General features: G+C 38.9%; 1 protein-coding gene across 6 annotated transcripts in view; it reads left to right on the forward strand.

The window, feature by feature from the left end:
* Nucleotides 1-26,884, forward strand: part of ZC3H13 (zinc finger CCCH-type containing 13) — a 98,472-nt gene that overhangs the window by 57,057 nt on the left and 14,531 nt on the right. For all 6 annotated transcript variants that reach the window (XM_018056760.1, XM_018056761.1, XM_018056763.1 and 3 more), the window contains 4 exons: nt 3,976-4,286; nt 6,817-7,281; nt 19,354-19,545; nt 24,020-24,575. In XM_018056760.1, coding sequence (XP_017912249.1) covers nt 3,976-4,286; nt 6,817-7,281; nt 19,354-19,545; nt 24,020-24,575 — 1,524 coding nt within the window. The remainder of the gene's footprint in view (nt 1-3,975; nt 4,287-6,816; nt 7,282-19,353; nt 19,546-24,019; nt 24,576-26,884) is intronic.

A 26,884-nucleotide genomic window follows, 5' to 3' on the forward strand; every position in this document is an offset into this window, starting at 1 on the left:
TTGCCTTTAGTTTCTCTTCTTTTCTCAGCTATTTGTAAGGCCTCTTCAGACAACCATTTTGCCTTTTTGCATTTCTTTTTCTTGGGGATAGTCTTGATCACTGCCGCCTGTACAATGGCATGAACCTCCACCCATAGTTCTTCAGGCACTAGAGTATACTAGTTAATGTGAAATGTATTTTACTACATCCCTGCAATATTCTAGAAGCCTGATTGCTAACAGTTTTGGTCAGATTTCAAGACAGTTTTCTAACCTAGAGTCACCTCTTTTATATATGCAGAGTGAACATAGGTGTGGGAGCAATTAGGCTTATATCCATAATTTGACTCATCTTGTTTTGGTAATAGATCTTCTCTCTCTTTTCACTATTTTTCAGTCTTCAGACTTAAAAAAAAAAAAAAAGTAACAGAAGAAAATGTAAAAATGCTGTGATTTTTACATATCATAGACTGGGTAACTTAAACAACAGGCATTTATTTCCCGCAGACCTGGTTTCTGGGTAGTCCAAAGTCAAGGTGCTAGCAGATTTGGTGCCTGGTAAAGGCCTTCTTCCTGGTTTGTAGATGGCTGTTTTCTCACTGTGTCCTCACTTACAGGGGAGAGAGAACTCTATAGTCTCTTTGTCCTCTTATGTGGACACTATCTCCTTATGGGAGCCTCACCCTCAGGACTTCATTTAAACTTAATTATTCCCAAAGGCCCTGCCTCCAAATAGCATCACATTGGAGATTAAGGCCTCAAACATATAAATTTGGAGTAGAAGGGGGAGGGGACACAAACATTCATTTGATAATAGATGAGTTAATCAACAAACTCCCCTCTCCCTGCCCAAAAGGATAAGTAGAAAGATATGGTTAAAATGCTGAAGACATAACTTGACAACACATTGGGGTTCTGTCCTTAATATGATAGCTTGATTATCTAAGCTTGAACTGAACTTTTTCTTCCATTTTTGTGTGGATCACAACAAATTGGAAAATTCCTAAAAAGATGGGAATATCAAACCACCTTACCTGCCTCCTGAGAAACCTGGATGTGGGTCAAGAAGCAGCAGTTAGAACTGGACATGGAACAGCTGATTGGTTCAAAATTGGGAAAGGAATATGACAAAGCTGTATACTGTCACCCTGCTTATTTAGTTTATATGCAGAGTACATCATGTGAAATGCTGGGCTAGATGAATCACAAGCTGGACGCAAGATCGCTGGGAAAAATATCAATAAGCTCAGATTTGCAGATGATAGCACTCTAATGGCAGAAAGTGAAGAGGAACTAAAGAGTCTCTTGATGAGAGTGAAAGAGGAGAGTGGAAAAGCTGGAGTGAAACTCAACATTCCAAAAACTAAGATCATGGCAGCCATTCCCATTACTTCATGATAGTTAGAAGGGGAAAAAGTGTAAGCAGTGACAGATTTTCTTGAGTTCCGAAATCACTGTTAATGGTGACTACAACCATGACATTAAAAGATGCTTGCTCCTTTGAAGGAATGCTATGACCAGCCTAGACAGTGTATTAAAAAACAGAGACATCACTTTGCCAACAGAGGTCTGTGTTGTCAAAGCTATGGTTTTTCAGGTAGTCACGTTCGGAAGTGAAAGTTGGACCATAAACAACGCTGAGTATGGAAGAATTGTTGCTTTTGAATTGTGGTGCTGGAGCAGACTGTTTAGAGTCCCTTGGACTGCATGGTGATCAAACCTAAAGGAAATTTACTCTGAATATTCATTGGAAGGACTGATGTTGAAGCTGAAGCTCCAATACTTTGGCCGCCTGATGTGAAGAGCTGACTCACTGGAAAAGACCTTGATGGTGGAAAAGATAGAAGGCAAAAGAGAAAGAAGCAACAGAGGATGAGATGGTTAGACAGCATTACCAGCTCAGTGAACATTAATTTGAACAAATTCAGGAAGAGAATGGAGGACCAAGGAGCCAGGCATGCTGTAGTTCATTGGGTCACAAAGAGACGTGACCTAATACCTGAACAACAGCAGCAGTAGACACCAAATTTGTATAGAGATGTGATTAGACTGTAATGTGTTTTTTAAAAGACAGTATTGTGAACTGTTTAAGTTTTGTGAACAAGTCACCAAAAGGAGTTGCAGACATTCCTGAAACAATTTTGAGTTTATCTCAGAAATAAACTCAAAGCTAACCAAAATGTTAGTTCAGTAGAGAGCCACATTGTTTATTTTTTCAATTTAGGTGTTTCCAAATTGATCAGAACCTAACGAAATTGAATTTGGAAAGCACCAAACAATAGTCAAATTAGAATGAAAATTTCTCAGTCCTGCAATAATTTTTCTGCTTAGTATATGAGTAGCCTTTGGTCATAAATGGTTTTCCAGATTTGGCTCAGACCCATTGAGCATTTCTGCTCATATCTGTTAGTAAATATATTCCAGTTTAGAGTCAGTTTAACTCTGGTGGTTTATGTCTTATTTTTTGTATATGATGAAAGCATAACAGTTTTTATTAAAAGTATGAAAGTTTTGTAATCATAAATAGCTGGAATGTTGAGGTAAGTGTGGTATTCTAGTTAGCTGATATTTAATGATTTTTATTGTTTTACTGTCAACTATTATCCAAAAAGTGTTTCTGTTTGTACAACTCGTTATTTTACAAAATCCTTTCCAACATATTAGACCACTTACCTGGCTCAGCAACATGTATTTCATAGATTTAAACCTTTTATTGATAATAGTTCTACTAAGGCATCATTTATAAACAACATAGTTTAGGGCAAGGATTCTCCAGAAGGCTTGATTTTACCTCCCTGGAGACATTTGGAGCTATATGAAGTAATTTTTACTGGTATGAATTGGGGTGGGAGTTAGATGGTACTGGCTTCTCATGGGTAGGGGCCAGGCATCCTCTCAACATCCTCCAATGTACAGAACAGCCCCCAGCACAAAGAAGTACTGCATACAAAATGCAGTAGTTGCAAGATTGAGAAATCTTGGTTTAATAACTTTGTCAGCATTGCAGAAGTTAAAAAATACTCATCATAGGTACTGAAGGTAATTCCATAATACGTTGACAGGAACTCATAATTCTTTTGAACAACCATGTAGCCTTGAAATGATTGCTTTGAGAAATATGTATCTCAGTATGTGATGCCTGGAATGCTGTTTTTTTAAATGTTCGTCCTGTTTCTTTTCAGTTAACATGCAAGTGCGTGTATTCTAGCTCTCTGTCACACTTAGCTTTTGCATATTCATTGTAGACAGAGCCCAGGACCTAACAGATCATAGGAGTGATTCAGATATGCTTCATGTGTTTTTAAGTTACTTCTCTCGCAGCACTCAAGCAAGATGATTTGAAGGGAGTAGAGGAAGCTTTAGTTAAACCAAAGCTTATGAACTAAATCTCAATTTGTACTGCCCGAGAGTGAAAGGTAGGTTATTTAAGATAAAGACAGTATAGGCAGTATGTCCTTTCCTTAACCCTAGTGTTCTTTCTCCATCCTACATGTCAGCCTAGGCAGTCAAACTTTACGTTTGGTATAGCTGGTGATAGCTTTTCACTTCTCCCACAACCCTGAATTATCAGCATTCTCACAGCCAGTAATATCTGTCTAGATCTCACTAGTATGTTTTCTCTTTAATTCTTTGTGGATTCCATCCTCTAAGTACCCATTCACACTGTCAGAGATCATCTCTGGTTAAGAGTGAATTCCATACTTTATGTGATAATAAGAACCGTTTGTGATCAGGGAGAATGTTACCTGGAAAAAGGAAGTGTGCCTTGGAGCCAGAGCTCAGGAGGTCAGTATGTGTCTCATCTAGAACTGTTGCCTCAAACTGACTGAAAAATCAACCTGTTAATGATTTTACATCATTTTGAATTAAAATTATTATTCACACTTTTAGCTTTAACTTTTATATTCAGGGTTTTGTTTTTGTTTTAAAATACTTTCCTTTGGCGGGAAGTGAAGGCTCTTGAGCCCAGTTTTTTATTGTTTTTTCTCTTTACAGGTCCACTTCCCCAGCAGGACAACATCATTCTCCAATATCTTCTAGACATCACTCATCTTCCTCACAGTCAGGATCGTCGATTCAAAGACATTCTCCTTCTCCTCGCCGAAAAAGAACTCCTTCACCATCTTATCAGAGGACAATAACTCCACCTTTACGCCGCTCTGCTTCTCCCTATCCTTCACATTCTCTGGCTTCTCCTCAGAGAAAGCAAAGCCCTCCAAGACATCGCTCTCCAGTGAGAGAGAAGGGGAGGCATGAGCATGAGCGAGCTTCACAGTCTCACGATCGGCGTCATGAAAGGAGGGAAGGTAAATACTCGGCGGTGTTGTGGGTTTTTTAGAGTTCTTTTATGTAAGTGGATATGTTCTTTATCCAAAAAATCGGACGTTCAGATTTATTGTTAGAATAAGGGATAGAAGAGAATTGTGTTACACTACATTTTCTGTAACGCATGGATCAGAGCTCTTTAGGGCAATAGGAGGTGCTTAAGGACATGGAAATGTAAGCTACTAGATATATGTAATTGGGCATATACATAATTTATATGTGTATTAAGTTGTTGCTTTCTTTCGATACATTGTTTTGCTTGAGTATTCTCAAGTTCTAGAAATTTGGAGCTATATGATTCTTAAGAGTATCAGTCTAATTGCTTAGTTAATTCTTTAAAAACAACAGAAGAGGTTAAAAGAGAAGCAACAAACTAGGGAGCCAAGTTGGAACATATCAGAGAAGACTTAACAAAGAGGTGTGGGCTGGGGGAATGTTCAGAAGGTCCGTGGGATTGAAGTGATCAATTTTCCAAGTCTAACTCAACAAAGAAGTAAGCGAGACAGTTTTTAGATTCCTGAGCATTACATTAACTTTGAATTTGCTATTCTGTCTTCAAGCTGAGATTGAAGTAGTACAATTGAAGCAGTACAATTGAATCACTCTCATCTCTTTCTTAATTCTTGTCTAAGCTTCTTGTTTATTTAACTTAGCAAGCCTTTTTCCTAAATTCTTCTAAGTTAGTTTTTTTAACATAAAAATACTCAGGAAATACATGCTTACTTGCAACAGCATTTCTATTTAATGTGCACTTTTAAAGTCTCTGTATCACATAGCAGTCTCCTATGAAACATGTTGGACTTATTCGCCTCTAGTCAATAGTGCAAGAAATAATTATTTTTTTCTAGAAATGATGGATGCATAGATAAGACTAGACAGAGCACATATTTTAGAGAATTATTCATTGTATACATGATTTTGGAACCATATCAGCACAGCAGTATATATAAAACATTGGTAAGTGGGGGAAATGCTCTTACACCTATCAACAACTAGGGCTGACTGGGAATATGGTATATTTTTAGTGACTACTTATTGAATGAAAACTCTCTATTATTTCGAAATACTATTTATTAAACACAGTAACCCTAATGAAAGGGAAATTTAGTATGCAGTTGATTCTTATAAGAATGCTTTTTTTTGTGGTAAGGGAGTTTTATGTTCTATGAATCCTTTTAATAATAAACCATACACTTTTTGATTCTTTGTAAGGAGGGTGTTTCTTTAATCTTCCAAAAGTCATTTTTTGAAATAAGAATAATTTTAGTGAAAGAATGGGGAGGTAGGTAAAGAGCAAGTACTGTAACTGGGTGTCTTTGTAAAGACAGCTGGGGGCATCATAAAAGAAGAACCTAGTGCTAAGTGATCAAATTTCTAGGCACACTTGGTATTGGAGGAGGACTTGAAGTCATAGATGTAGTCAAAAAAAATTGAGACATTGTCAGATTCTTGCTTAGTGCTTCTATCCTTAGATGGCATTTATGGACATAGGCAGAGGAGATAAGTTATTGATGAGGATCTTGTGTATACTAGATGGGGAAAGTCTACGGACCTAGCCATAGGTCCTAGGCTACTATAAAATAGCTAAAATAGCATCAGATCTTGTGGTTGTTCCAGAGTATAAGAGTAATTTATGAAGGAATCTGATAAAAAAAAAGTATAAGGGTTGTTCTTTGAGGATCTCTTGTTAATTCTTTTCAGTTCATTTCAGATTTATGGTGTAATCAATTTATGTTTCTCTAGACATCTCTAAAGAATAGTTTCTAATCTTTGCAGATTTCCATGATGTATGGGGCTGACTAAACCGCTTAAGCTCTTGACCTCTGTTCCTTCATGTATACAGTGACGGGTTTGAATTAAATAACTATTGAGATTCATTCCAGCTTTTTTAAAACTGAAGTTGTTTTTTAAAGTTTTCCCATGAAATGTTAGAAAGCGCTTTAAGTAGAAAAAGCTTTAGAGATGGGAGTGTGAGTCCATTAAATAGCCTAAACAAAAAAAAAAAAAAGGAAAGAGAGAGAGAGAAAGGGTGAATAGCAGTGTTTCTTTGCCAGCCAGCTTACTAACTATAGGTTACTCTCAAGTGCTTAAGTACATTGGCGGTCATGTGTGAACTAGTCTGGCCTAATACTTAGTAGAGATGAGTTAAAGTCACTTGTACCTTTGAATCTAAAAGTGATTTCTAAAAGTAAGCCATCATTGATAGGATTGATAGGAGATCAGCTTACTTGTTTCAGATCTTGTGTATGGGTATGTTGATACCAGAATATCATATTCAAAGTTTGTTCAATCAAGACAAATAATCCAGGTGTTAATAAAATTACCTTTGGAATTTTAGCTTACAGATAGGTTTAATTTTCTTATTTGCCCATGTTTTCTCCTTTTAATTTTTGTAAAAAACGTGAATTACCATTGTAATAAAAATTTTAAAGCTCTGTATTGAATACACTGTCTAGTTTCCTACAATTTTGAGAAAGGAATTACAGTGTATTTCCAAAATTATGTTTACAGAGACTAGAGGTAAAAGGGACAGAGAAAAGGACACAAGAGAAGAACGAGAGTATGAACAGGATCAGAGCTCTTCTCGAGACCACCGGGATGACCGAGAACCTCGAGATGGGCGGGATCGGAGAGATACCAGAGATGCGAGAGACCGAAGGGAACTAAGAGACACTAGAGATGTTCGGGACTCCAGGGAGATGAGAGATTATAGCAGAGATAACAAAGAGAGCCGCGACCCCAGGGATTCTCGGTCTGCTCGTGATGCCCACGACTACAGGGACCGTGAAAGTCGAGATGCTCATCGAAAGGAGGACACGTATCAGGAAGAATCCCGAAATTATGGCAGAAACCATCTGAGAGAAGAAAGTTCTCGCACTGAAATAAGGAATGACTCCAGAAATGAGTCTCGAAGTGAGATTAGGAATGACCGGATGGGCAGAAGTAGAGCAAGAGCTCCAGAGATGCCTGAAAAGGGTAAGGTTTTTGACTTGTCAGTGAACTGTATCTTGTGTGTTCTTATAGAAATTATGAAATCTCCTGAGATTTATTTCTGACATTCATTATCACTTTGTCAAAGTAATTTTCAATTAATTGAATTTCTCATCTTCTCTATAAATTCTGAGTAGGAATTATTAGCTAAAGTAGCAGGAAGATAAATGGGGCCTGACTTAGGGACCCCTCCCCCCACCCACTCCAACCCCCCACACCCCCCCGATTGAGTTATGTCCAGTCGTGGCTACCATCTTGGTTAGTGTGGAACACTAAGAAAATTGCTATCAGGCAAAAAAAAAAAAAAAAAGGAAGTAATTTCTAATAAATAGGTAAATATATGATAAAATGATCATTAAAACAGTAGACTTTCAAAGTTGGTGGTGTCAGAAATGACTTGCTCCTGTTCTTCAGTACTTGTGCTTGCTTCAAAGCCACCTTAAACCATCCCATGTCAGGATCTTGAGTCACTTTTTCTTATCTTCCTCTAAAAAGGATTTGGCATCACCATTATCATCAGTAACCACCTACCTAAGTGAATTTGACTATCTCCACACTGCCTGGACTGGGTCAACTTTGACATCTCTCTTCCTCCACCCACTTTGCTCCCCTCCCCAAAACACTGCTGCAGAATTCTGACCATTCTTACTCTCTATAGGCCTGTTGGTTTATTATAGTTTCACAGTAAGATGAAGGCCAGTCACCTTCTCTTTCATAGTCGTCTTGGCTTTTCTTAGCCCTTTGCTTTTTCATATATCTTTTTAATATATAAATGAATTTATTTTAATTGGAGGCTAATTACTTTACAATGTTGTATTGGTTTTGCCATACATTGACATGAATCCACCACGGGTGTACATGTGTTCCCCATCCTGAACCCCCCTCCCACCTCCCTCCCCATCCCATTCCTCTGGGTCATCCCAGTGCACCAGCCCTGAGCACCCTGTTTCATGCATCGAACCTGGACTGGTGATCTGTTTCACATATGATGATTATATATGTTTCAATGCCATTCTCCCAAAATCTTCCCACCCTCACCCTCTCCCACAGAGTCCAAAAGACTGTTCCATACATCTGTGTCTCTTTTGCTGTCTCGCATACAGGGTTATCATTACCATCTTTCTAAATTCCATATATATGCGTTAGTATACTGTATTGGTGTTTTCCTTTCTGGCTTACCTCAGTCTGTATAATAGGATCCAGTTTTATCCACCTCATTAGAATGGATTCAAATGTATTCTTTTTAATGGCTGAGTAATATTCCATTGTGTATATGTACCACAGCTTCCTTATCCATTCATCTGCTGATGGACATCTAGGCTGCTTCCATGTCCTGGCTATTATAAACAGTGCTGTGATGAACATTGGGGTACACGTGTCTCTTTCAATTCTGGTTTCTTCGGTGTGTATGCCCAGCAGTGGGATTGCTGGGTCATGTGGCAGTTCTATTTCCAGTTTTTTAAGGAATCTCCACACTGTTCTCCATAGTGGCTGTACTAGTTTGCATTCCCACCAACAGTGTAAGAGGGTTCCCTTTTCTCCACATCCTTTCCAGCATTTATTGTTTGTAGACTTTTGTATAGCAGCCATTCTGACTGCTGTGAAATGGTACCTCATTGTGGTTTTGATTTTCATTTCTCTGATAATGAGTGATGTTGAGCTTCTTTTCATGTGTTTGTTAGCCATCTGTATGTCTTCTTTGGAGAAATGTCTGTTTAGTTCTTTGGCCCATTTTTTGATTGGGTCATTTATTTTTCTGGGATTGAGCTGCAGGAGTTGCTTGTATATTTTTGAGATTCTTTGCCAGTTGCTTCATTTGCTATTATTTTCTCCCATTCTGAAGGCTGTCTTTTAAAAATGATTTTTTTTTAAGCTTCATGAAAAAACTTGGATTTTTACTTCAAATACATTAAATTTATTGATTAATAACTTTTTCTTTTAAGGTCTTGTGGATGTTTTATTCCTGGGTAACTCCTATATTTGTTGCCATTGTAAATGGTATTTTTTTTTAAACATGTATTTTATTTGGCTTTATAAAATATAAAAATTTGTTATGCATTGATACATATGTACCAAAAAACTCACACTGAATGGTAATTATAGGGTATTAGCTAGAAGCAATAGAGTATTATAAATTCTGTTTAAACAATAGACTTTCATTTATGTCAAAATTATCCTAACCCAAACTCTAGTGAAATAAAAACAAAAGAATAGTTTATAGGTGGAATTTTAGCACCACAGTATATATTTTCATTAGCGGCAACCTCAACATTTTCTTTTCTTAAAGAACTCTATTTAAAATCACATATGTATCAGCACGTGGATACCAAGCAGATGCTTCTGGGTTTCTGTTCTGGAGGCCCCACAGGGTAGATCTGCTTTTATTTTGCTTTTATTTAGAAATTTAAAAAAGTTAATAACTGTTTGATGCCAAATCAGTGACAAGTTTGAAGTCCTTAACAACACTTTGCCTTAGAATTTACAAATGATAAATAAGACATTATGGTAATTTTCTGTGACCCGGGTCATGAGTCTTATGGTTTAGCCCCAGCCAGTATACCAGTAATGAATCAAATCTCCCACTTGACTTTTAAACTACTTTGTGTGTGTGTGTATGTGTGTGTGTTAGTCTCTCAGTTGTGTCTGATTGTGTGTGACCTCATGGACTGTAGCCCACCAGACTCTTCTGTCCCTGGAATTCTCCATGCAAGAATACTGGATCAGGTTGCCATTCCTTCTCCAGGGGATCTTCCCAACCCAGGGATTGAACACGCATCTTCCATATTGCAGGTAGATTCTTTACTATCTGAGCCTCAAGGGAAGCCCCAAATAAGGCATTGCTGCTGCTGCTATGTCACTTCAGTTGTGTCCAACTCTGTGTGACCCCATAGACAGCAGCCCACCAGGCTCCTCCATCCCTGGGATTCTCCAGGCAAGAACACTGGAGTAGGTTGCCATTTCCTTCTCCAATGCATGAAAATGAAAAGTGAAAGGGAAGCAGCTCAGTCGTGTCCGACTCTTCGTGACCCCATGGACCGCAGCCTACCAGGCTCCTCTGTCCATGGGATTTTCCAGGCAAGAGTACTGGAGTGGGGCACCATCATTACTCAGGGCATTATAGAGTATACAGAAGAAGAAATAAACCAAGATTTCATTAATTCTCAAGTTCCGTATGTTCTTTCCATTGGTTATAGCGTTGGCTTCAGAAGAGGAAGATACAGGGCAGGAGAAACTCAAACACTTTGACACCTGTTGTCTTTCTCTTCCATAGGGATGTAGTTATTTTGGTCAAAAGTGAAAGTGAAGTCGCTCAGTCGTGTCCAACTTTTTGCGACCTCATGAACTGTAGCCTACCATGCTCCTCCATCCATGGGATTTTCCAGGCAAGAGTACTGGAGTGGGTTGTCATTTCCTTCTCCAAAAGATTCTCTTTTTAATAATGCTTTCACATGGTGCAGAATTTCAGAGCTATGAAAAGATATATAGTGAAAGCCTCCCCTCTGTTCCTGACCTGATCCTAGCCAGTTTTGTATGTATCCAGTTGATTTATTACCAAATTCAGACTTAAATTGAAGAAAGTAGGGAAAACCGCTAGACCATTCAGGTATGACCTAAATCAAATCCCTTATGATTATACGGTGGAAGTGAGAAATAGATTTAAGGGCCTAGATCTGATAGATAGAGTGCCTGATGAACTATGGACTGAGGTTCGTGACACTGTACTGGAGACAGGGATCAAGACCATCCTCATGGAAAAGAAATGCAAAAAAGCAAAATGGCTGTCTGGGGAGGTCTTGCAAATAGCTGTGAAAAGAAGAGAGGCAAAACACAAAGGAGAAAAAGAAAGATATAAGCATCTGAATGCAGAGTTCCAGAGAATAGCAAGAAGAGATAAGAAAGCCTTCTTCAGCGATCAATGCAAAGAAATAGAGGAAAACAACAGAATGGGAAAGACTAGAGATCTCTTCAAGAAAATTAGAGATACCAAGGGAACATTTCATGCAAAGATGGGCTTGATAAAAGACAGAAATGGTATGGACCTAACAGAAGCAGAAGATATTAAGAAGAGGTGGCAAGACTACACAGAAGAACTGTACAAAAAAGATCTTCATGACCCAGATAATCACGATGGTGTGATCACTCATCTAGAGCCAGACATCCTGGAATGTGAAGTCAAGTGGGCCTTAGGAAGCATCACTATGAGCAAAGCTAGTGGAGGTGATAGCATTCCAGTTGAGCTATTTCAAATCCTGAAAGATGATGCTGTGAAAGTGCTGCACTCAATATGCCAACAAATATGGAAAACTCAGCAGTGGCCACAGGACTGGAAAAGGTCAGTTTTCATTCCAATCCCAAAGAAAGGCAATGCCAAAGAATGCTCAAACTACTGCACAATGCACTCATCGCACAGCTAGTAAAGTAATGCTCAAAATTCTCCAAGCCAGGCTTCAGCAATATGTGAACTGTGAACTTCCTGATGTTCAAGCTGGTTTTAGAAAAGGCAGAGGAACCAGAAGTCAAATTGCCAACATCCGTTGAATCATGGAAAAAGCAAGAGAGTTCCAGAAAAACATCTATTTCTGCTTTATTGACTATGCCAAAGCCTTTGACTGTGTGGATCACAATAAACTGTGGAAAATTCTGAAAGAGATGGGCATACCCCGACCACCTGACCTGCCTCTTGAGAAATCTGTATGTAGGTCAGGAAGCAACAATTAGAACTGTACATGGAACAACAGACTGATTTCAAATGGGAAAAGGAGTACCTCAAGGCTGTATATTGTCACCCTGCTTATTTAACTTATATGCAGAGTACATCATGAGAAACGCTGGACTGGAAGAAACACAAACTGGAATCAAGATTGCTGGGAGAAATATCAATAATCTCAGATATTCAGATGACACCACCCTTATGGCAGAAAGTGAAGAGGAACTAAAAAGCCTCTTGATGAAAGTGAAAGAGGAGAGTAAAAAAGTTGGCTTAAAGCTCAACATTCAGAAAGCTAAGATCATGGCATCTGGTCCCATCACTTCATAGGAAATAGATGGGGAAACAGTGGAAACAATGTCAGACTTTGTTTTTTGGGGCTCCAAAATCACTGCAGATGGTGACTGCAGCCATGAAATTAAAAGACGCTTACTCCTTGGAAGGTAAGTTATGACCAACCTAGATAGCATATTCAAAAGCAGAGATATTACTTTGCCGACTAAGGTCCGTCTAGTCAAGGCTATAGTTTTTCCTGTGGTCATGTATGGTTGTGAGAGTTGGACTGTGAAGAAGGCTGAGTGCTGAAGAATTGATGCTTTTGAACTGTGGTGTTGGAGAAGACTCTTGAGAGTCCCTTGGACTGCAAGGAGATCCAGCCAATCCATTCTGAGGGAGATCAGCCCTGGGATTTCTTTGGAAGGAATGATGCTAAAGCTGAAACTCCAGTACTTCGGCCACCTCATGCGAAGAGTTGACTCATTGGAAAAGACTGTTGCTGGGAGGGATTGGGGGCATGAGGGGAAGGGGACGACAGAGGATGAGATGGCTGGATGGCATCACTAACTCAATGGACGTGAGTCTGAGTGAATGCTGGGAGTTGGTGATGGACAGGGAGGCCTGGCGTGCTGCGATTCATGGGGTCGCAAAGAGTCGGACACGACTGAGCGACTGAACTGAACTGAAGAACATGCTATACAAGCAAATATGTATGTTTATTCACCTTCTCTTCTGGTTTTACAAAGATAATTTTTAAAAATATTTTATTAAAAAAAACAACTATATATTCTGTACTTGCTGTTTTCCTTTTAAAATATCTTGGAGATAGTTACATATCAGTCAGCTTGGTAAACAGCCACATCCTCCTTTTGGTGCATAGTGTATATCGTAGGGTATGCCATAAATTATTAAATCCTTTATGTTTGAGCTTCCCAGGAGGTATTAGTGGTAAAGAACTTGCCTCCAGTTTAGGAGACTTGAGAGACACGGGTTCGATCCTGGGTTGAGAAGATCCCCTGGAGAAGGGCACGGCAAACCACTCCAGTATTCCTGTCTGTAGAGTCTCATGGACAGAGGAGCCGGGCAGGCTATGGTCCTTAGTTGGACATCACTGAAGTGACTTTTTTTTTTGGTTTTTAGTAGTGCTTAAGTGAATGCATACAGGCACACCAAATGATATATTTTAAAACATTTTCTGATGGTTTTTGCTGGTGTATGGAATGTTAATTAAATTTTTTATATTCATCTTACAATATGATGTTGCTGTATTTTCTTGGTAGATATAATTAGATTCTCTTATACATATTTTACGTCTGGGAATAAACATATTTGGCTCTTCTTTCTGAGTAATATTTATTCGTTGTCAGTAAATTTGCTGAGCAGCTGTTTGAATGCATTTTTGACTACAGTGGGCTTCTTTGCTTTGTTTCGGATTTTAAGGAATTATTGCTGACATTTTACTGTTAAGCATGGTGTTTGTTGATTATTGTTGTCTGTTTAGTTGCCAAGTTGTGTCCAACTCTTTGCAATTCCGTGGACTATAGCCCACCAGGCTCCTCTGTTAGTGGGGTTTCCTTTTCCCAGGTAAGGATACTGAAGTGGGTTGCCATTTCCTTATCCAGGGAATCCTCCCAACCCGGGAATTGAGCCCTAGTCTTCTCCCTTGGAAGGGGAGTTCTTTTCCACTTGCAGATGCTTTTTATTGTGTTAAGGGTGCGTGTGTGTGTGCCAGGTCGCTTCAGTCATGTCCGACTCTTTGCAGTCTCAGGGGCTATAGCCAGCCAGACTCCTCTGTCCATGGAATTCTCCAGGCAAGAATACTGGAGTGGGTTGTTATGCCCTCTTCCAGGGGATCTTCCCGACCCAAGGATAGAACCTGTGTCTCCTGCGGCTCCTGCATTGTCAGGAGCTAAGCTACCAGCAAAGGGTATCTCCTATTTTCCTAACTTAGCTGGCAGCTTCTGTCATGCCTGTTTTTTTGTATCTTGAGAAGATCATATAGTCATCTCTTTTACCTTGTTACTTATGTTAATTTTTTTTTTTTTAATTTACAACTATTCTTCTAAATAGGTTTTCCTAGTGGCTCAGATGATAAAGAAACCACCTGCAATGCAGGAGACCTGAGTTCGATCCCTGGGTCTGGAAGATCCTCTGGAGTAGGAAGTGGGATCCAGTATTCTTGCCTGGAAAATCCCATGGATAGAGGAACCTGGTGGACTGCAGTCCATGGGATTGCAAAGAGTCGGACAAAATTGAGCAACTAACACTTTCACTTTCAGAACTATTCTTGCATTTCTAAAATAAATTTACATTTCATTTCTTTTAAAAGTTCCAAAATAGGTTTGTTAAAATTTAATTTTGACATAAAATCTTTTTTTATAATTGAGGTTGCCATATAATTAGTGTATGAGTGTAAATATTTAACAACTTACTCTTCAGGAAGAAAGCCCTGGCTTGTAGCTAATGCTTGTTTCTATAGTATAAATTACTCCTACCGTAGCAGATTATGAGCTGCTAACAACGCCACTCAGTGTGAAGATGAGAAGAGAACCACACTGGTTGCTCTTTGGAACCAGCATACCATTGCATAGGTTTTAATTTTTAATATTGTCTTTGTTTGGTTTGGAGATCAAAATGTGTTGGAAAGTGTTGCTTCTGTGTTTTCTCTTTTCTAAAAGAGAACAGTTTATGTATAAATGAGCATTTATTTGTTCTTTGACAGTCTGATTATATTTATCTGTTCTAAACACTTTCTGAAGTTTGGTATGGTTTTTTTCTTTGACTCATGAGTTGTGTATAAATAGGATTTTAAATTTCCAATCATGCTTTTTAAAATAAATCCCCTCAGTTCAGTTCAGTTGCTCAGTCATGTCCGACTTTTTGTGACCCCATGAATTGCAGCACGCCAGGCCTCCCTGTCCGTCACCAACTCTCGGAGTTCACCCAGACTCTTGTCCATTGAGTCGGTGATGCCATCCAGCCATCTCGTTCTCTGTCATCCCCTTCTCCTCCTGCCTCCAATCCCTCCCAGCATCAGAGTCTTTTCCAATGAGTCAGCTCTTCATATGAGGTGGCCAAAGTACTGGAGTTTCAGCTTTAGCATCATTCCTTCCAAAGAACACCCAGGGCTGATCTCCTTTAGAATGGACTGGTTGGCTCTCCTTGCAGTCCAAGGGACTCTCAAGAGCCTTCTCCAACACCACAGTTCAAAAGCATCAATTCTTTGGCACTCAGCTTTCTTCACAGTCCAACTCTCACATCCATACATGACCACTGGAAAAACCATAGCCTTGACTAGATGGACCTTTGTTGGCAAAGTAATGTCTCTGCTTTTGAATATGCTATCTAGGTTGATCATAACTTTCCTTCCAAGGAGTAAGCGTCTTTTAATTTCATGGCTGCAGTCACCATCTGCAGTGATTTTGGAGCCCAACAAAATAAAGTCTGACACTGTTTCCACTGTTTCCCCATCTATTTCCCATGAAGTGATGGGACCAGATGCCCGTCTTCGTTTTCTGAATGTTGAGCTTTAAGCCAACATTTTCACTCTCCTCTTTCACTTTCATCAAGAGGCTTTTTAGTTCTTCTTCACTTTCTGCCATACGGGTGGTGTCATCTGCATATCTGAGGTTATTGATATTTCTCCTGGCAATCTTGATTCCAGCTTGTGGTTCTTCCAGCCCAGCGTTTCTCATGATGTACTCTGCATATAAGTTAAATAAGCAGGGTGACAATATACAGCCTTGACGCACTCCTTTTCCTATTTGGAACCAGTCTGTTGTTCCATGTCCAGTTCTAACTGTTGCTTCCTGACCTGCATACAGATTTCTCAAGAGGCAGGTCAGGTGGTCTGGTATTGCCATCTCTTTCAGAATTTTCCACAGTTTATTGTGATCCACACAGTCCCCTACCCTCAATTTTAACTGTTATTGGAGGAGACTGTTTGAACTCAGGTTTTTGGCATTTTTTTTTGTTAGGACTTATTTTGTGGCTCATCAGTCAGTTTTCATGTATTCTGCGTGTGCTTTTAATGGTTGCAAAGTATGTAAAGTGTGTCTCTGAGGTCAGGTTTGTTAATCATGCTTTCAAATCTACATTTAATTTTCTTTCTAGTCTGCTTTTTCTATCTTAACAGATGTGAGCTGAATCTTCCATTATTATTTTGAATTTGTTGATTTTTGTGTGATTTGATCAAGTTTTGCTTTGAATATTTTGAGGCTTTGCTCACAGGTACATATAAGGCAAATTATTCCTTTTGTTGTTACAGAATGATCCTCTTCATCCTGAATGTTATCTTTTTGTCTAAAAACGATTATCCAACTCACAGATTTCTTTTGGTTAGCATCTGTATGATGTAGCTTATTCTATCCTTTCAATCTTTATTATCTTAGCCTATAATTAGATATATGTTTGAGCCCCTCGTGGCTCAGACAGTGAAGAGTCTGCCTGCCGTGTGGGAGACCTGGGTTTGATCCCTATGTTGGGAAGATCCTCTGGAAAAGGAAATGGCAACCTACTCCAATATTCTTGCCTGGAGAATCTCAGGGATATGAGGTCGCAAAGAGTCAGACACAACTGATTAACTTTACTTTCACTTTCAGACATTTGTTCAGTCTTCCCATTGTGTTCTCCTTGATTCTTAACTTTCAAGTTTTCCATCTCTGTTTCTCTTTCATTTTCTGAGTTGTATCCTCAGACATGACTTTTTTTTTTAACCAATTTTCTCTTAGCATCTATCTGTTTACCTTTTCATTCCTTGATGTTATATGTAGCTCATTTGTAGTCTTTTTAAAATTTCTTTCTCTAGTCTTTAATTATTAAAATAGTCTTTATATATTTTTTGATTATTAAAACATCCCAAATAAAGTATTTAGAATTATACTATAATTCTTTCAGTGCTCAAAGCCTGTTACCTGTAAGATGTGTGTGTAGCTCTATGCAGTTTTTTTAAATCGCTTTACTGAGGTATGATTGACATACAGAAATCTATACACAGTTAGTATATACAACTTAATAAGCTTGGAGATAAGTGTATACCCTTGAAAGCACCACCACAATCTGTGCCGTTAACATGTGAAAGTTTCCTCTCACTCTATTGTTATTTGTATGTGTGTGTGATGAGAATGCTATTGATGTAAGATCTGTCCTCTTACCAGATTTTTGAGTTTCCGATACAGTATTATCAACTGTAGACACCATGCTGTACAGTAGATCTCTGTGACTTACTCATCTTGTACTACTGAAATTTTGTACCCCTTGACTAGTCCTCCATGTTCCCCCTCTCACCAGCCCCTTGGTAAAACCGTTCTATCTACTCTCTGATTCAATGAGTGTGACTATTTTAGTTTCCACATATAAGTGGTATCATGTAGCATTTGTCCTTCTGTGTCTGACTTATCTCACTTAGCAAAATGTCTTCCATGTTGTTGCAAATGGCAGGACTGTGTTCTTTTTAAAGGGTGAATAATCCTTCATAGGGCTTCCCAGGTGACTCAGGGGTAAAGAATCCACCTGCCATTGTGCAGAAAACGCAGTTTCCATCCCTGGGTTGGGAAGATCAGTTGGAGAAGGAAATGGCAACCTACTCCATATTCTTGCCTGGGAAATCCCATGGACAGAGGAGCCTGGCAGGCTCTATTCCATGGAGTTGCAAAAGAGTCAGACACCACTTCGTGACTAAAAACAACAAAGACAAATCTATTTTATATATATATATATATATCTGTTGTTGTTCAGTCGCTGAGTCATATTTGACTCTTTGTGACCCCATGGACTGCAGCATGCCAGGTTTCATCGTCTCTTGGAGCTTGCTCAAACTCATGTCCATTGAGTCAGTGATGCCATCCAACCATCTCATCCTCTGTTGTCCCCTTCTCCTCCTGCCTTCAGTCTTTCCCAGCATCAAGGTATTTTCCAATGAGTCGGCTCTTCATATCAGGTGGCCAGAGTATTCTATGTATATATGACATTTTTTCCGCATTCATCTCTCATTGGGCATTTAGGTTGTGTCTGTCTTGGCTGTTGTGAATAATGTTGCAGTGAACCTGGGAATACAGATATGGGAGTACAGATCTCTCTTTCAGATCCTAATTTCAGTTTCTCTGGCTCTGTACCCAGAATTGGAACTGCTGGATCAGGTAGTAGTTCTGTAATTTTTTTATGAACTTCTATACTATTCAATATTTTCCATAGTGACTCTGTAGTCTTGCATTACCATCACCACAATCAGGATCGTCAACTGTATTGTCACAGGACTCCCTTTGTTATCCCTTTGTAGCCACATTCAAATCGGCTCCCTGTCCTTGACCCCTGGCCACCGCCAATATGTCTATCATCTTGTAATTATTATTTCACAAGTATTACATAAACTGAATCCTGCTGTGTGCATCCTATTGAGATTGGCTTTTTCACTAGCAGAATTTCCTTAAGTTTCCAAGTAATTGCGTGTATCAGTAGTTTGTAACTTATAATATTCTGTGATCTGGATGTACCACAGTTTGTTTAGCCTTTCACCCATTGAAAGACAGTTGGGTACTTTACGGTTGGGGCTATAACAATGCTACTGTGAACATTCATTTCCCAATTTTTTTAATGAAAATTTTCAGGTATCACCTACTGTCAACAAAGTACCTTGGTTCTGTATTAGAATGTTTTCTTTATAAAGTGTAGTCAATGTGATATATCCATAATTCATATTTTAAATGTTTTTATGGTATTTCTGTAATTTAGATATGCATTAATAGTTTTTATTTTTTGTTCCATTGTTGTTTGGCTTAATTGAAATGAGTCTGTTTGCTTTATGATTTCATTATGTGTCCTTTTTTTATAGGAAGGGAAAATGAGGACTTAAGCTTACTCAAGTCAGTCATTAGACACTTTGAGTATTCTAATCCAGCATATAATATCGTTTTCAACAATGATTACCACACTTTCAGATATAAAAACTCACCAAAAAGAACCCAACAACAACAACCCACACATCTTTACATGTTTTGGGGGAGGAAGGATTGTGACTGACAACTTGTTGAATGAAGTATATGTGTTAAATATTTGTGTGAATATCCTTTGTTTAGGAAGTCGAGGCACAAGAGGTTCTCAGATTGATAGTCACAGTAGTAGTAGCAACTATCATGACAGCTGGGAGACGCGAAGCAGCTATCCTGAAAGAGACAGATACCCTGAGAGAGACAACAGAGAGCAAGCAAGAGATTCTTCCTTTGAGAGAAGACACGGGGAGAGAGACCGTCGTGACAACAGAGAGAGAGGTTTGTTAACTGAGATACTATTAAATAGTTACCAACAGTGATTGGGAGAATTGCAGTCTTTTCCAACCATTATCAGTTTACTTTTTAACATAAAATATCTTTTAAGACTTTTGTTTGTTGGCACACTTGAAGCTATTTATTCATATAATCTTTTTTTACTTAGTTTAGTAGAGATTATCTAAATAACTGGCTACCAGTACTCACTTGGTAACAGAGCAGGTACTGAATTAGTAGGTACTTGCATACTGCAAGAGTTGAGGTGCCTTGCTGTATGTCTCTTACCTTAACCAAACCGCTCACAGTGTTTTAAAAAACATAGGTGCTTGGGTGCTGTTTCAGGTATTTCTGATTCAGGAGATAGCTTCTCATCTGAGTGTCCTGACCACTCACTCACTCACTAACTGTGACACACAGACTTGTAAGGACTGCCAGGGAGGAACAAGACAAAGGCAGTGATGACAGGGTTAGGGGCTGTCTGGAGAAACAGTTTATTTGTGTTCCTTCCTGAGAATATGTATTACTTAGTTTAGCTAACTTTATATTCTTGTATATTTTAAGCTAAGCTAAAAATTTTCTGTTATTCTACTAGAAGACCTCTTAAATCAGTATTTTGAAGCAAGATACTAGAAAGCAGTTTAGAAGGGTTATAAGTACTTTCTTAAACAAGCTTTTATTGTCAGTACGTGTTAGGCCTTTGAGCGTCTGTGACCTTATGAAGGTCTTACTAACTTTACCTAGTTACTAAAGTAAGGTTTGCTATAATGCTGAAGTTAACGTCATGTAAGACCTGACGGAGTAGGGAACTCAGTGTTGATGCTTCAGAGTGGGCTGTTTTATATATAAGGCAACATTCATCTTGATATGGGTAGGAATAAGAGGAGAGCGAAGACACTAAGCTTGTACTTTTGAGAGCATAGATGAGATCAGAGACATAGATGCGCGCTGCTGAGTTGAGTTTGTTATAGCAAGCTTAATGCGTTTGGGTTGAAAGATGTGTATGATTTCCTTAGTTACAGATGAGGCTGGAGTTGATATGATCTGTGTTAATGCCTGAAATTATTTCTTCCCAAACACTGATTCACCAGTCTTTATTTTCTTTAATCTAACACTGTGTCCTGATAATGCTTTTTTAATATCTTACTTTTTTTCTTTTTTTCTAGTTTGATGTCCCTCTCAGATTTTTTTCATCTCATGCCTGAATTCAGTGTAACATTTGGTTTCAGTCCACATATGTATTGAGTTACCAAGAACTTTGAAAGTTGCTCTTTATATACTCTCTGGCTTAATATTCTTTATTAAGTCAGAAAATGTATGTTTTAAATCCTTTTATCTTTCAAAATCTGTGAGCTTAGGTATGATAAGGAAATCTGTGTTTATAATTTAGGAGACTTGGGCCAAGAGAAGGGTAATGATTCTTTTCATTGTCAGAGAATAAAGTTCTAAAGCTAAAATTCAAACTGTAGGTTTTCTGACTACATGTCCTGTTGTTTCTATTTTATTTTACTATAAGTACCTCAGTAAATATTAGTTGTACAATTGAAATAGAAATATACTTTTGATTATATATTCTACAAATGAATATTGAGTACCCCTGCACTTTGCTGGGTTTGGGGAGTACAACAGTTCTTACACTTAGAGAACTTTATAAAAGGGATGATATGCCCCATGAAGAAAGAAATGATTGGTGGATGCTATCAAGGAAACATCCAAGAGATCCAGATAGAAATAAAGGATGAGTGGGACCTACTTTCCTTAAATAGTGTGCTTATGAAAAATTTGAGATGACATATATGCAGAGGCATAAATGCAAGGAAAGAAGTTAGCATTGTAGGTATTGAGGGTAAAAACATTATATGCAGAGAAAAGAATATGTGCCAATTCTCTGAGATGGGAAATAACTTCATATGTCCTAGAATTTGAAAGAAGATCAGTGTGACTCTATAGAGTATGGTGAGCAAAGGGTGACTAGAGTATGGTGAGCAAAGGGAGATGGGTAGAGGTCAGAGGTAGAGATGTGCTCAGGACCTTGTTCTTGTGCTCAGGAATTTTCTTCACAGGCTGATTAGGGTAGACAGTCAGATATGATAAATACTATTACTGTGTGAAGTCCTGTGAGAAGACAAAGATGCACCTAGAATTCTGAGGCAATCCACAAAAGCATCCTGAAGAGACATCTGAATTAGGGCCTGAGGGATGAATAGGATTTGGCTAGAAGGAGCCATGGAAGAAACACTGTCAGGGAGAGAGTCTAGCATGTGCAGACACACAGGACTGAAAAAACATATGCTTTGGAGAGTAAAGAATCATGAGGTTGGAGCAGAGGTGTGCTACAATTGGAAGGAAAGGAAAGAAGCTAGGAAAAAGGACCATGTTGTAAATGGCCTAATAAGTCAGGCTAACAAATGTGGATTTAATTGCCTTTTTCACTGCCTATAATAAGTACTTTTAAACAGCCTTTTTTTTTTTTTTAAAGCAGTTGGGAAAAAAAATAGTTTTCATCAATAAAAATAAAAGCATTAGAGAATCTACAAAAAGACCAAAGACAACATGAGACTGCTGATAACATGGGCATCCAAGAAGAACTGACCAAAGTCTAAATTAATAATATGAATTGTAGGAATTGAGAGAGGAAATGGAAAAAAGAAATATTTTGAGAGTGAAATTTATGGTACTTGAATACAGTGGGACTTGGAAAACTCAGAATGGGTTTCATGAGTGGGCATGCCATTCATTAAAAAGTAAGGAAATATGTGAAGAGAGGTGTATCTTTGAAAAACACATTTTTGGGGAAGGATACAGAAGATGAGATGTATTAAGTGATGTTCCTTTCCATTTTCTTTGAAGTATGGAATTTTGTCAGTGTGGTTGGGAAGATGAGAGTTTTCATTTGTCAGAAAAAGCTTGCCCGAATAAAGCAGTCTATTCCCTAACATTGCTGTAATCATAAATTTCAAATATGAATTGCTATAAATTACAGTATTAAATTTGTTTCAGGTTGTTTTATAATCTTTGTGACATTAGTATGACCCCCAAACCAGGAATTCAGACAAAGACATGAGTATATAGTTTTCCAGGAACTAGAGTATAGTACATGGAACCATTTTAAATTTAAATTGATTTCAGCAAAAGTTAAAAAAAAAGCGGGGGGGGAGTGTAAGGGAACTGACTTCTAGTCCTGAGAGCCTCATGTATTTACCATTTTTGTGACTTTGATAAATCAACTTTTGGACCATATATTCTAAGAAGAAAAAGAGGAAAGGGAGGGTAGACAGAGTTTAGTTTTCTTTCAGTTTTAAAATTCTATGAACTTTCATAGCTTGATATGTAACTTCTAAAGAATAAGCATGGATAATTCTTATCTCTTTTATCTGTGATAAGAAAGGAAATTCAAATTACTATATTGACCCCTTCCCTACAAATATCCTAAAATTATTCTGCTTAATAAGTTGATGCTGGAGATTTCATGTACAAACCCTGTTGGCCATATTGTATTAGGACCTTTATGACTAACTAGTAAACATTACTTTGTAGTGTGAAAATAGAGACATTGTAGTAGCCTAGATCCAGGCACAGTGACCTGCTTTTCAAAAATGGCTATCTCTGTGGAAAGGTTCATGCCATTTTCTTAGACATTTTTTGATACCAGACTAGTTTCTTGCTCAGCTCGGCATATTGGGCAGCATGCATTCAGTCTATGTTTATATGATTCATGTATTTAAAATATATATATATAAATTTGATGAGGTTATCATTTAACATTTTAAGAAAACAGCTCTTCATCTGAGTAATTATATGATTAAGGTTTTCAGTTTATTAGTAGTTATTTATAAATATAGATCACTAATAAACACTTTTTATATTTATTTCAAGATTGCTAAGCATCAGTACCCTTAATATTCTAGTTTATGATAAATTGATATCACAGCAACAAATACTGACAGATGTTTTGTTCTTCTGTATTTTCCTCACATAGTAGCTACACTTTGTGTATATATTTTCCGCCTGAAATTAGAGGTGTGACTTGAGGGAAATTTTTTTTCCTTCAGCTCCAATGTTCTACACCTCCTGCTGCCCCTATCCTTTGCCACCAGTGTTCTCAGGGCCTGCTGGGGGGACAGAGACGATCAGAGGTGAAGGGTAGAGATGGCAGAAAGCGGGGTTGGAGCAGTGGGCTGGAGGCACGGTAGGGAGCACGCAGAGAAAGATGAAAGGCGGACCAGCGGGAGGTGGGAGCGGGGTTGATGGGAGCAGAAAACGCAGTAGAGGGCAAGTAAAAGTTACCTTTAAGAAAAGAATATTTTTAAACATCTAGTGGTGATTATTTGGATGATTAAAAGTAAATATGGTACCTGATTTATATTTGTTGCCAGTGTGACCCTATACACAGATAAAATTTAAGATTTGCCATACTGTCTTAATATAATAGCTTTAATCTGTCAAATTAATCACTGATGAAACTTGATTTTCATTGTAGATCAAAGACCAAGCTCACCAATTCGACATCAGGGAAGGAATGACGAGCTTGAGCGTGATGAAAGGAGAGAGGAACGAAGAGTAGACAGAACGGATGATAGAAGAGACGAAAGGGCTAGGGAGAGAGACCGCGAACGGGAGCGCGAGCGGGAGAGGGAGCGCGAGCGGGAGAGGGACCGGGAGAGAGAGAAAGAGAGAGAACTGGAAAGAGAGCGGGCGCGGGAGCGCGAGCGCGAGCGCGAGCGAGAAAGAGAGAAGGAGAGAGACCGGGAGCGAGAGCGAGACCGGGAGCACGACAGAGAGAGGGAGAGAGAGAGGGAGCGCGAGCGGGAGAAAGAGCGCGAGCGCGAAGAGAGGGAGCGGGAGCGCGAGCGCGAGAGGGAGCGGGAGCGGGAGCGCGAGCGCGAGCGGGAGAGAGCGAGGGAGAGGGAGCGCGAGCGCGAGCGCCAGAGGGAGTGGGAGGACAAGGAGAAAGCTCGCGAGGACCGCAGGGAAAAGCGGGAAGACGTCCGGGAAGACCGGAACCCCAGAGACGGCCACGAGGAGAGGAAGTCCAAGTGAGTGACCGCGAGCCGGGCCTTTACAATTCAGAAAGTCCCATACATTAAGTTTCTCAACGGCCCGCAATACCCTGTTCATTCTTTTTCTTCTGCATTTTCGTGTATCTCAGCTTAACAGGAATCCAACCTAACAGTGGTAGAACCAGTGGATTTGTATCTCATCCCTTCATATCCACTGTATAACAAGTTAATAGAGTTGGCTTATCACCAGGACATAATGCTTGTCCTGTTCCTGATAGTCCTTAATGAGTTTTGTGTACTTAGAAGTTCAGAATCACCGCCTGAAGGCTGCAGAAGCATTCATAATGTCTTAGAACTGAGGAGCTTCTGGAACCACCGAAGATGATGAGAGAGAGAGGGGTCCTCTCTGGACTGTGGAGTTATAGTTGTTGTTGTTTTGTTTAGTGTGGGCTTCCCAGGTGGATCAGTGGTAAAGAACCTGCCTGCCGAGCAAGATACGTGAGTTCGATCCCTGGGTTGGGAAGATCCCCTGGAGAAGGAAATGGCAACACACTCCAGTATCCTTGCCTGAGAAATCTCAGGGACAGAGGAGCCTGGCCGGCTACAGTCCATGGCATTGCAAAGGTTACTGCAATAAAAAGATGTGTTGTTGTTACATACTGAGGGCATTTTCTCTTCTTTTCCCCCTTACTCTCACTTCTTTTTTTAATACCAAAAACTTTATTTGCTCAGGTATGTGGGAAGTCCAGGGTTTTTATTTGTTCTGATGTGATTATACTCAGATTCTCAAAGCATCAAGAATGGTATTTCTGCACTATTTTCTTATGTATTAGTTTTAGACTCAGAAAGCTTTTCCCCAAATGACGGCTAGGATGACTCCAGGGTTATAGCTGTCAGCTCAGTTATAGCCTTCAGTTGAGGAGTAAACAAGAAAGCTAATCCAGTCACTATAGCCATGAGAATCCCAGACTCTGATTGGTCAATTTTGAGGTTTTACGGACCTAAAACCGAACATCGGAATTAAAGGCCTTTCTTTTTTTTTCTTTTAATGCCAACTAGAATAGAGGATACGGTTAAATTTGTTAAGACAAACTGAAAATCATTTATATAGCTTCAGTTTCTTTGCCCCTACTTCTAGCTCATTTGCCTCATGGTGAATACATTCTCTGCTTTAGGTATTTTCATCATTGCTGTTACGGATTTTGGTTATAGACAAACAACATACCACAGAAATGGAGGCTTCTTCCATTAGGTCTTGCCTTCCCTTCAGTCTGTAGCCGTGGTTTTCTATAGTTCACTCTCTGGCTTCCCTCACTCCACATTAAAAGAAAATATCTCACATTAAACATAAAATTCAGATATTACCTTTAACACATGTAGGCACAAAATATGTATTCTTTCTCTTTTCTCTGGCCTCTTTAACTCTCTATCTTCTAAGATTAAAATTCTGAAATATTTATTTATTTTTTAGTCCTATGCTTTGATTATATTTTTCATGCTTCTAATCTCAAAGTACAGTATTTCTTGGAGCTTGTCATGGTTAAATATTCCAACCATTGACAAGGGGCCCAGAAATTTAGTAGTCAGCTACTCAAAGTAACTTAGTATATGAGATAAATATCTTGATGTTTTTATCTATTGTCATCTCAGTATATTGTCATGGTAGAAGTTTAAAACCACCACCATTTATTTGGTCATGATTCTGTGGGTTGGCAGTTTGACTCAGCTCAGCAGAGTGGCTCTTCTGCTATTCTCATGTAGGATCACTCTGTTTCTCCAGTCAATCTAGCAGGTCAGCTAGGTCTGAATGACCCCAAATGGCCTTCCTCACATGTCTGGCAGTTGGTGCTGGTTGTTGCTTAGGGCATCTTGACCTCTTTTCCTCTAATAATCTAAACTCTGTTTTTGCATATGATAGTAGACACATACCAAGAAGGCAAAAGCAGAAGCTGAAAGGCCTCTTGAGTCCTAAATCTCCAGACTTACACAGTGTCATTTTCACCACATCCTCTTGTCGAACATAGTAAGTCACTGGGTTAGCCCAGATTCAAAGGATGGGGAAATAGACTACCTGATGATGGCAGGAGCTTTAGATAAGGAATTGTTACAAGCTTGGGCCTGTCAGGTGTCATACTACATCTGGGGCCTCATTTTCTACCTGGTTGCTCATCTGTATAAATGGGCCATCAAGGAGGTACATGTACTCATGTGCTACAGTGTTACTCAACTTCTGGCCATAGTATTTATAAACAGTATTTGTTAAAAAAAGTGGTCAAAATTCAGTGAAAATATAGGAAAACACTAGAATAACTTAAGTATCCAGAGATACAGAATACTAGTCATCT

This window comes from Capra hircus, chromosome 12 (genome assembly GCF_001704415.2).
Source record: "Capra hircus breed San Clemente chromosome 12, ASM170441v1, whole genome shotgun sequence".
Classification (NCBI taxonomy): Eukaryota; Metazoa; Chordata; class Mammalia; order Artiodactyla; family Bovidae; genus Capra; species Capra hircus.